The sequence below is a fragment of the Papaver somniferum genome, chromosome 8, assembly GCF_003573695.1.
Source record: "Papaver somniferum cultivar HN1 chromosome 8, ASM357369v1, whole genome shotgun sequence".
Lineage (NCBI taxonomy): Eukaryota > Viridiplantae > Streptophyta > Magnoliopsida > Ranunculales > Papaveraceae > Papaver > Papaver somniferum.
The window spans coordinates 97,815,525-97,826,503 of record NC_039365.1 but is presented as its reverse complement, the minus strand read 5'-3'; the positions used below and the strand labels follow the sequence as shown (position 1 = coordinate 97,826,503).

At 40.1% G+C, this 10,979-nt stretch overlaps 2 protein-coding genes across 2 annotated transcripts; one reads left to right on the top strand and one right to left on the bottom strand.

Annotated features, from left to right (window-relative positions):
* The first annotated feature begins 3,219 nt into the window (after nucleotides 1-3,219).
* On the top strand, nucleotides 3,220-7,620 carry LOC113305822 (protein MALE DISCOVERER 2-like). The gene is made up of 13 exons (XM_026554820.1): nucleotides 3,220-3,835; nucleotides 3,924-4,056; nucleotides 4,207-4,278; nucleotides 4,779-4,922; nucleotides 5,013-5,156; nucleotides 5,443-5,541; nucleotides 5,665-5,726; nucleotides 5,813-6,265; nucleotides 6,350-6,540; nucleotides 6,656-6,788; nucleotides 6,883-7,040; nucleotides 7,183-7,371; nucleotides 7,462-7,620. The coding sequence occupies exons 1-13, from the start codon at nucleotides 3,721-3,723 to the stop codon at nucleotides 7,618-7,620; spliced, it is 2,052 nt and encodes a 683-aa protein (XP_026410605.1). The 5' UTR covers nucleotides 3,220-3,720.
* On the bottom strand, nucleotides 7,605-9,034 carry LOC113302220 (phospholipase A1-IIdelta-like). The gene has a single exon (XM_026551094.1). The coding sequence runs from the start codon at nucleotides 8,935-8,937 to the stop codon at nucleotides 7,651-7,653; it is 1,287 nt and encodes a 428-aa protein (XP_026406879.1). The 5' UTR covers nucleotides 8,938-9,034; the 3' UTR covers nucleotides 7,605-7,650.
* Nucleotides 9,035-10,979: the final 1,945 nt, after the last annotated feature.

The window sequence follows — 10,979 nt, the reverse complement described above, 5'->3', positions numbered from 1 at the left end:
AGTTGATGCTTACCACTGGGTCCACGCTTCCTATGGCTTGGCAGATCCTATGCCATCTGTTTGTGTATTCCCTCGTGGTTTCCTTGTAGCCAATTGCTAGTGAAAAGAGCTTATCCATCCCGGTGTTTACAGTCTTGTTGTACATGTATGTTCTTAAGAATTTCTCTGCGAGTTGGTCGTATGAGTGTATGGAGTTTGGTGGCAGATTATCAAACCATGATAACGCCGATCCCTTCAAGCTTGACGGGAAGTATCTACAGAGTACGGCGTCGTTCTGTCCCCATCTAGCTAAGACACGGTTGTAGTACCGAACATGTGCAGCAGGGTCGCTGGACCCATCATAGCATTCGAACGTCGGGACAGGGCATTTCAGGGGAATAGGGGTGTTGGCCAAGCGATGCGTTAGGGGCGTGGAGTTAGCTTCTCTCATGAACTCTTCTAACCTTCCCCCACCTTGTTTATTTTTCAATTGCCTGATCTCTGCCATCATCTCATCTCGCAGTTCCTCCATTGCGCGTTGGTGCTCTAAATTCTTCAGCTCATTTCCGTCTGACTCTCCATCGTCATAATCCGGGTCGGATACGCTATGTCTCCTTGTCGCGTCTTCATTAGTCGCTAGGACGACTCTACAGTCTTGGTTTGGCTCTGGTGCTTTGGAGCTTGCTTCATCAAGTTGTTGGCTGGTCTTCGTGCTTAGAGCAATCCGCTCCTTTAAATCTTGATTTTCTCTGGCCAACAGAGCTACAACTTCTGCGTAAACCTGTTGGTTCCTCCTCAGTTCCTCGAGCTCAGCCATTAGTTGGTGTGATTGGTTGGACCCCTGATTGGGAGTCCCCGCGCGTGCCGCTACAGCCGTGGCGCCACCCTCCTCCATGGTCTGTACTAAAGGTGGCAGGGGTTCAGCTTCTGTTGCTGGTGTTTCCAAATTGGAGTGAGCGCCCCTCTGCGGTGCCAGAGCCGCCGGTATGGTTTGATTCTGGTTATTTGTTAGCGGCATTCCAAAGGTTAGCAGATGCGCGGGTTGGAATGTTCTGGATTCATCCACCCTTTCCCTTGGTTGGTTAAGTTGACTCATGGCGAAGGTATTGCTAGCCTCCGCAGCCTTCGGGACTACCGCAGCTTCCCCGTATTTTATCGTTGCTGCTCTGAGAGCCGCCACTGCAACAGAATTAGCGTTCATGGGTGAAGTGATTTCTGCGGTATCCTGCCTTCGATTGGTCATTTTAGTTTTATCTCCTTTCTGCTTGCTTCGGGTGATGATCGGGGTTGTCCTGGGTGTTTCTTTTGACAAAGATTTGGATTTTCCTGCTTCCTGCGTCTTCTCCATCACGTGCCCTTTTGTTGATAACGAAATCGCGTAAACTTGCCTTCTTTACTCACAACACGTTCTCTCTGTATAAATTATTTCAAACAGAAACGGGAATATCCGCGTGAAGCGGGTTAGTTGGCGAAATACAATTTTTCAAGAGGGAATTAATACCCGCAGGCTATAAAATACGAGTTAAAGTTTTATTAAAGGCGATCCTTAGTATAAAAAAAACTACGAAAATTGTAAATCCGACGGATTAGGACAATAACCCCTGCTTGGGACAATAACTCTTATCGAAGGCAAAAGGTGGGTTTTTGAACATAATACAGTTGACGAATGATCTATACGGTCCGAGCTGATAAAATCGGAGCAATCATATGCCAAATTAGAATGAAATCACAGGACAAGATAAATCTTTTACCGGGACGAAGTCCCTGTTTCTAGCGCCAAATTGTGGACACACGAACTACGTGGACGTCCGAATGCACACAATCAATCATTAACGTCTAAAGAGATTACGATGATGATACCCTGATGTGGATTCATTGGCTCAAAACCTTCGGGTTTATCATGGCCTCCTCCAACTTCCCCGTGCGTGGCGATCATGCATGGGATACAAGTATTAAAGGAAAACAAAACATATAAGCAAATACGTGCGGAGCTAAATGAATGTAAAGTGCTGAAATGTAAATAAGACCAAGGTTTACGTGGTTCAGCACTAAGGCCTACATCCACGGGGTTTGTTGTTCTACTATATTATTCACGGTTACACGAATAGTTGAATGACTTTGGGTTTACATGTTTCTCTCCACTAAGGGATTAACTTACCCTTACTATTCTCTCTCTCTCTCTCTCTCTCTCTCTCTCTCTCTCTCCTTCTCTCCTGATGTTTTTTCGATCCCCCTTCCTCTTTGTGGAGATTGGGTATTTATAAGGTTGGAACGTGGGACCCATCTCTGAAGACCGTTGGAACCTTATCTTCTCGTGTCCTTGCGTCCATCACGCGGAGGTCTGCGTTTCCCTCTCGATCCCGCGGAGGCATCTTCGTTCGTTCCACAGGTTGGTCGACACGTGCACTGCTCAGAGTGTTTAATGCGGGTAGTTGAGGGGTCTGCTCGTGTCAGACAAGTGTCTTCTGCCCCTGTCAGTCCGTGTCAGCTAACTTTCTCTCCACCGTTGATCTTAGCCCCTCTTCTGGGGATGAGATAAAGCAACTCCTCGGGGTTTATTTGGTGCTTCGTGACGCGTCATGTTTTGATGTTTTGGCTTGCATGCTTTCCACGTACCTTTCTGTATACACGTGTCCGATAGTGAGATATATGTGTACACAATTGCTATTAGGTTAACCTAATCCACTTATGTGCCAAATTGATTTCGTTACACAAATGCACACAGCACACTCCACCCATAAAAACCAAAACGTGATCTAGATAGCCTAACACACTCATGAGTCTTCCTGACCTTGTTTATTTTCCCTAGTTCGTGTTAAAGCTCACCAAGCAACTAAATGGCCGTCCTTGTACATTCATGTATAGATAATCTAATTTTAGTTTGTCTCATATACTCTTACTAATCCAATCTTATTTTAGTCTGATATAATCTTCTGTGTCATCTTCTCTATATTTAAGTCTCACCTTTTCAACGACAGGAGGATGAGAGGGAAGCACGCAAATACACAAAATGAGAGCTTGATAATAATAGTCAAAACGTGGGCCCCACCTGGTCAACCGGGAGGGAAGAAAACGCGTCCTATTACATCGGAAATGCGACCCACAATAACCACACGAAAAGAAAAAAGCTAGCGCAGGAAACGATCACTACACTGGCAGTGTTAAGTTAACGGTGGGTGTACTTCAATCAACGCTGGGTCCCACAAAGAAGAGAAAAAAAAAGTGAAAGGAAAAAAAAATGAAGTCAGTTAGAGAGGTAGTTGAATTGAACCGTCGGACATATAGACGGAGAACCAAAAACAGAAAAGAAAAGTTTAATCAAAAAAGAGAAAAAAAAAAAAACAGAGCCAGACGAAAACAGAGCTCTGGGGTAATGGCGAAACAGAAGCTTTGAATTTCAGTCTTGATCATGGCAGTGAGGGAAAGAAATTTAAAATAGATATACAAAACTTGAGTTTAGATTTTTTTGTCTCTGCTGCCTTCATCTTCTTCTTTCTCCTCTTCATATCTCATAAACCCTCGCTCTTTTCTTTCTATTCTTCTCAATAACCAATTAACAAGAAACCCTAAAGATGAAAAATTGTGAACATTTGATGATACAAGATTATCAGAATTAGGGTTTCTTTAGTTGAAAAACCTGGCGATTTTGAATAGTAAAGGGTTGTTGATTCACGGAGCGAAGAACAAATACTATTGCAATCATTGCTACCCTTATAACAAAGAACATTATTTCTGGAAAAGATGGGGAGTCAATGGAATCCAAATGCTGGATTCCAACTCCTTATTAGAATGTCAATGTTTCTTCTTTTGATTCTTCTTTTACACATTCATCAATGCCGGTCGCTTAATCTTGAAGGTAATCGTATTATCTGTGTTTATGTTGTTTATGATTGTTGTTTTCCGGTTTTGATTTTTAAATGTTTGATTTGTGTGGGGGAATGTAGGAGCTGCATTATTAGAATTCAGGGCAAATGTCACTAAGGATCCTTATGGTGTCTTAGAGAGTTGGAATCCTAATGATACTAATCCATGTACGTGGTTCGGTGTCCGCTGCGTGAACGGCAAAATTCGCATGCTGTAAGTTTTGTAATTTATGTGTTTGTTTGGTTGTATTAAGCATATCAGAGAAAATAGTGGTTGGAATTTTAGCTAATTTATTGCAAAGATTTGTAATTTGTGTACATGTGTATGCTGTCTTTTATGAGCTGCTGCGTAACATTCTTGTAGGGATTTAAATGGTTTCTCCTTGGAAGGCACGTCGGCACCCGAACTTGGGAATCTTGGTAACTTAAGATCTCTGTAAGTGCTCAATACATTTCTAAAAAAGGTTGAATTGCATGCGAGTTGAATCTTCTTGACTGTCTATTGTCTATATAGGTGTCTCACAGAAACGATTGAGTATTTTTACACTTAGGCTTGACAGATTTATTGTCTTGAAAGTCGAAATTGTCATGGTTACAGATAGTTAAAGATATGCCATGGGCTCATACCTCTGATAGGACTGGAAGTGCTGGATGCATTTCTAGAACTGATTGATGTTTACAGTATGAGAAACTAGAGTTTTTTTTCTTTCTTTTTTTCCGTTTGTTTCTAATCGATGTTTAGTACGCCTTTACATTTATACACTCACTGACATTTGTAAGTTCATTGTGTACTTCAATTTCATACTTAATGTTAATCAGTTTCCAGCATTTGAAGTTTTCATAAATCTCAACTTTTGTATCTTAGTGTATTCCTTGCGGTATTTGAGTTTCTTTGTTCCCCACAATTTATCGTTTTTTTCTCTTGTGTTTTGCTAGAATTCTACAAAAGAATCAGTTCACAGGATACATCCCTAAAGAGTTTGGAGGGCTTAAGAATCTGGAAATATTGGACTTACGGGCTAATAACTTAGAGGGTACAATTCCAGTCGAAATAGGCCAATTGCAGTCACTGAAGCAGTTGTGAGTCCCTTTCCAATTTTCAACCTCAGTAATATTCTTTTGGGTCCAAATGCCCACTTACCTAGATTAGATTATGTTTTTGTATTGTAGACTACTTTGCAACAATAAATTCCAAGGCAGTATTCCTCAAGAGGTTGGGATACTGAATATGTTATCTGAAGTACAATTTGACGAAGGTCTTACTCTTGCTTCTGGTTCTGGCATCAGCTGCCCGCATAGAAAATTTGGACACTGGTAAGGTATTCTTTTTCTTCAAAGAAATTTTCTTACCAAAAGAAATCTTTCTGTATAACTTTTGAGGCACTTGTTTTATGGTGACTCATCTGAGTTCGTCTTATCTGATCAGACATCAGGGTATATATGTCACCCTGACTTGATCATGATTCAGATGCAGTGTCAGCAAAAAACTAATGCTACCTTAATCTGATATCTGATCTCTTGATCTGAAATCAGATTCATCTTCTTTTTCAGTATCATCTGTCATATAGACAGCAACTGGTAGACCATGTTTTTAGAGCAGCATTTGGCAGAACAGCTTGAAGCAACTGAAGAAGGCAGATTACTCTTCCAGGAGTCCACTCAAAGGAAATCTCTTACATTATCTCAATGTATTGCCACTGTATGGATCAAACATATAAGTCATTACGTCTTGAATGCAATTTTCTTGGTTCTATATTGTATTAGTGATAGGTTTGTTCAGGCAACTAAGATTGATGTTGTTTGGTATTTCTTCTTTCTTCAGCTTTTACTTGAGAAAAGGCCCGTCGCATGTCCCTGTACGAAGATGTTGTAACAATCTACCAAGTGAGTAGAGAATATAATTAAATTGAATGCATAAAATTTCTTTCTTACCCTATGCAGCAGGATGAAAATATATCCGTTGTTGGCAGGTTCAAGTGAACAACTAATTGAACAACATGTAACACATATCACACATTTTGTACGCCGGAAACTGCTTCAAGAGCCCAGTAACCTCCCTGCTTCACCAGCAAGCAATGTTAACTCGCTTGACCAAGCAGCTGAAGTTCCATTTACCCATAGCAGTGGAGCTTTCCCTGCCATACCGAATGGCAAGAAGAAACATCCGCCTCCACCTTCAGAAACTTCTCCCGGAGATGATCCCGACAAAAAACCTCCTAGCGCACTAAACGCCAACGCAGCCCCAAAGCCAACTGAAAATCAATCTTGGAAGACTATGAAGTATATTTACGTGATTCCAGGGGTCGCATTCCTTGTAACTGTTGCTGTAGCCATGCTCTGCATGTGTCGGAAACCAGGAGAGACCACCATAGGCCCTTGGAAAACTGGACTTAGTGGCCAGCTGCAGAAAGCATTTGTGACAGGTAAATACATGATTTTGTTTCGATTTGAATCAGTTCGCGATTACAAATGTAAAACTTGGGCTTATTCATTCTTCAAAAATGCAGGGGCACCCAAGCTGAATCGTTCAGAGCTAGAAACTGCCTGTGAGGATTTCAGCAATATTATTGACACCCTTGATGACTGCACAATATTTAAGGGAACACTGTCGAGTGGAGTTGAGATTGCAGTTGCTTCGACCCTAATTCCATCCTTCAAAGATTGGAAGGATAGCTCAGAAATGGCCTACATGAGGAAGGTATAATTTTTATCAACTCACATATTCCAGCCAGCTTTATGGCACATGACAATGCATCACAACAATCCTCAACTGAAATTTCTTACGGCTATTGTGTTTTCTGTATCTTATCCAGATTGATACACTGTCACGAGTGAACCACAAGAATTATGTCAATCTTCTAGGTTTATGTGAGGAGGATGAACCTTTCCTCAGGATGATGGTGTTTGAATATGCTCCAAATGGAACACTTCATGAGCACCTGCATGGTAAATATTTATTAGACAATAACGAAGTAAAAATTGTGAAATCTTTTTAGGTTCTGAGGTATACCACGTGTTCCCTTTTATGTCGATTTTGCGGTTAAAGAAGTTGAACATCTCGACTGGAATGCAAGGGTTAGGATTATCATGGGAACAGCTTATTGCCTTCAATACATGCACCACGAACTGAACCCACCTATAGCACACCCCAATCTTCAGTCACAAGCTATTTACTTGACAGATGATTGTGCTGCAAAGGTAGAAAGAGAATGCATCATGCATCATGCTTTATCCTTCTATTCTATATTTTACTTTTTCATCAGCATCTTTTTCCGTCAATTATAATGTTGTCTATGTATAGTAAATGCTTTAGTGTTGTTTGTGTTCTGATATATCTTAGATTGGAGACATCAGCTTCGGTACAAATATTGCCCCCAAAGCAACAAGTCCAAAGGAAGAGTCAAAACATGCTAAGCTCCCTCCATTAGCTGACCCTGAAAGTAATGTCTACAGTTTTGGTTTACTGTTGCTAGAAATCATCTCTGGAAAGCTCCCTAGCGCTGAAGAACATGGATCACTCATCAAATGGGTAAATCACCATATTGACTTAATATTGCAGTTTTTGACCTTTGTTACCTACTCTTTGTTTCTTATACCAGAATATTTTTCCTATTTTCAGGCTTCTGAATACTTCAATGACCAAGAAAAAATAAACTCCTTAGTGGACCCCACACTCAAGTCAGTCAAGAACAACGAGCTCGAAATCATTTGCGAGATCATCCAGGACTGCACCCATGAGGATCCGAAAAAGCGACCAACCTTAACTGCAAAAATTTAGAAACAGAAAACGGATTCAAACAATATATAGTTAGTAAGATTCAGGAACAGGTATGTCCTCTTCATCTGGTGGAGCCATAACCCATTTCCCGTCTTCAAGCACCATTCCTTTGTTCTTCTCTACCCACCATGACGCTGGGACTAACTCGTCATCTTTCAGATAGTCGCTAGACTTATTAACTAATGCAACACTTCTGTCCACTTTCAATTCAAATTCTTTTTCTTTCCCATTCCAACCAGCAACTGTATGGAGTATAGCTTGCAGATTATGCCAGTCGCTAGGATTTCTGGAATCCTTTAAACTCGTCGACTTTCGAGTATCGACTTCAAAATCTGTCCCTGTATGAGCGAAACCTAATAGCCTACCTGGATAATGCGGTATAAGATCAATCGTGTTCTTCACATGCAATACCCTAAGGTTAGTGAAAGTCATAACCTTATCAGTGAAAGCTTTATCACCAATTTGTGGGCTACCAAATACGACAGCCGTCACCGGTATTTTAGATAACCCGTTTTCAACTAAATCAAATGCACATAAGATTGCTAAACTTGCACCGAGGCTGTGTCCTGTTAGTATTACACTTACATTTTCATCTTTGTACATGGTTGCTAGTCTTTTGATCTTCGAGAGAACTTGGGTCCTCGCACTTAGCTTTGTGAACTGGGAATTTGGATTATCAGAATTGTAAATCGTAAGCCAACCCTTCATAACTTCAGGTATATTTTCATCGTCATTACCATTAGTAGCTTCATTCTGCTTGCAAATCAAAATGTCATACCAGTGGCGCTGGCGTTCTTCAGTAGCATTTGTTTCAGCGTTAAGGTATTTTGGCTTCAATAATGGCTTAATTGACGCCTTTTCCGCATCAAACACATTCATCCACTCAAGAGTTGTTGTTGTACCACGCCATGCTACGTATATTTCCCGTCTTCCAAGGATTTTGCTAACTTCATCAGTGCTTACAGAAATGTAACCGATCCAGTTCGATTCACGATCCCAGGCTTCTTTTGAGTATGAGAAGGAGAAGCAGGATCTTACCACACGTGAAGTTCCATAGAGGAATGAATCCACAAAGTAGTCATTTGCAGCTGATTCCAGTGCAACTTTTTTGAAGAATGATTTTTTTCCATAACGACAACTACCACAGTATTTGGAGTGCTTATCGCTTACAAATGAATCATAAGTTGCCTGGCAGAAGTCGCCACAACGGAGAATAAGTTGCCGCAAGTTCAAATCGAGAGGTTCTAGGAGCCCTTCCCAATGGTTGCTTCCTAGTATTTCTTCCCATCTTCCAGGTTCCAGTTCTGAAATCTCCATTTTATGACTTTGAAATTGTATTGAAGAACTCTAGGGGTAAATCCCTTGAGATTATATAGACGTGGAAAGTAATACTAATGATGATTATGCCAGCTCTTTAGTTAGATTGCGTGTTTTCCAGACTAGTCCAGGCCACTCAGGGCCGTGGGGTTCCAATAAATAAATCCCAACTAAATCGTAATTTTGAGATCACTTAATAGACTTTTTTTGAAAATGATGAAAGTTGAGAACTTGAAATGAGTTTCAACAAAACAGTCCCAAGCATAGGTTTTGGTGCATTCCACGCAAATTGGCGACACTGTTTAGTAATGAGCTTTTTTTTCTTTTCCTTTCAAAAGTTGCTGTAGATAGTGATAGATGTCGATCTTTTAGTGGTAGTCTTTGACCCCTTTCTTCTTTTGGTTCTTGATTAGGATCGAACGTTGAGAGAGCAGTTTACCTAACAGCCAATGGCTTCACTTTCAAGAAGGAAAAGGAGGGCTAAATTTCTTTTTCCAAGAAGGGAAAATTGGGAAAATGCCATAATACCAGCTGTAATATTGGAAATCTGCTCCAGCGTTAAAAATAGTTGGAAAAATTTCTTATTCAGATAACATTACCATCCAACTCAATTAAGTTACATGTGTAAGGCCACCATCACCATCATAATCACCACCAAAACCGCTGCCGCCACCACCTGAACCTTAAATCATGAATCCCAAAACTTCGGATCTTAATTTTCGAACCTAAAGGGTATATTTGTCTCTTTTTTCGCGTGTATAGGCTCACACATGTGACTTAACTGTACTTTTGACGGAATGGGGAAAATTTTAAATATTGCGACATGTTTCCAACATTGCATCTCATATTGGAACATTTTCCCTAACGAATTCGTCGATTTTTGCAGTTCGTGTGCAAAGTTTCCCCGACTCTTAACATTGATTTTGTTTGCCATGGTTGAATGGACTATTATAACTTAAGTGCACCATAAGAGAGAAGAGAAGACCCGATTTGTGATTGTCACTATTCCCCAATCAGAAAAATACTTGCACTTGCAGATACCAACAACTAAGCAAATATTATTATCTAACAGAAAACAATTAACATATAAAATTGTTGTAAATGAAATGAAAAAATGTAAGGTGCTTTTAGCCTCCTTTTAAGTTGAGGTGTCCAAAAGAAAAAACCTTCAATCTGTCTCTAAGAAGACTAAATCTTGGACAATTGATAATTTCTTGGTGAAGATCTCTCCTGATTGATCCAGAGTAGAGACATAAAGCACCTGCAAATCCTTAGACTGCACAAGCTCACAAACAAAGTGATAATCCACAGTTAGGTGTTTCATTTTAGTACAAAATAGTGGATTGGAAGATAGAGAACAAAGTGATAATCCATAGTTAGGTGATTCATTTTGGTACAAAATAGTGGATTGGAAGATAGAGAAGTGGCGCTAATATTGTCACAGTGCACGACTAGAAAAATAAGTAGGAAAAGATGCACCTCCTCATGAAACCGACATACTTAAACATTTTTTTGCAGCAGAGTTAGCTAAGGACCTGTATTCAGCTTCAACTCTTGACCTAACCATAATGTTTTGTCTTTTACTAGTCCGAGAAATAGGATTAGACCCAAAACAAATACAAAAGCCGCTAGTACTGTGCTTGGTGTCAGGTGCACCTGCCTAATCTGCATAAATAAAGCCATGAACTTCCAATAATCATTACTAAACAGAATGTTTACTGTCTCTTTGGCATATATGAGAATTATTTTGCACGCATAAATTAGCTGTAGTTGGAATTTGCATAATTGACAGATTTGGTTGACAACATAACTATTAGAGCATCGCTTAGTCAAACTCACAAATTTTTGTATATCAAGCTTGTTGTAAAATTTTGTTGATTATATATGATTTATAATCTACCAGGGTCACTCTCAGAATTGGAATAAAGCATGCTAGTTGAGTATCAGAATTTCACCAATCGACCTTGAAGATTGAAGATTGGAGAACTACGAAGACATACATGAGAATTTCATCAACAAAGGTATGTGAGAATGACTATCAT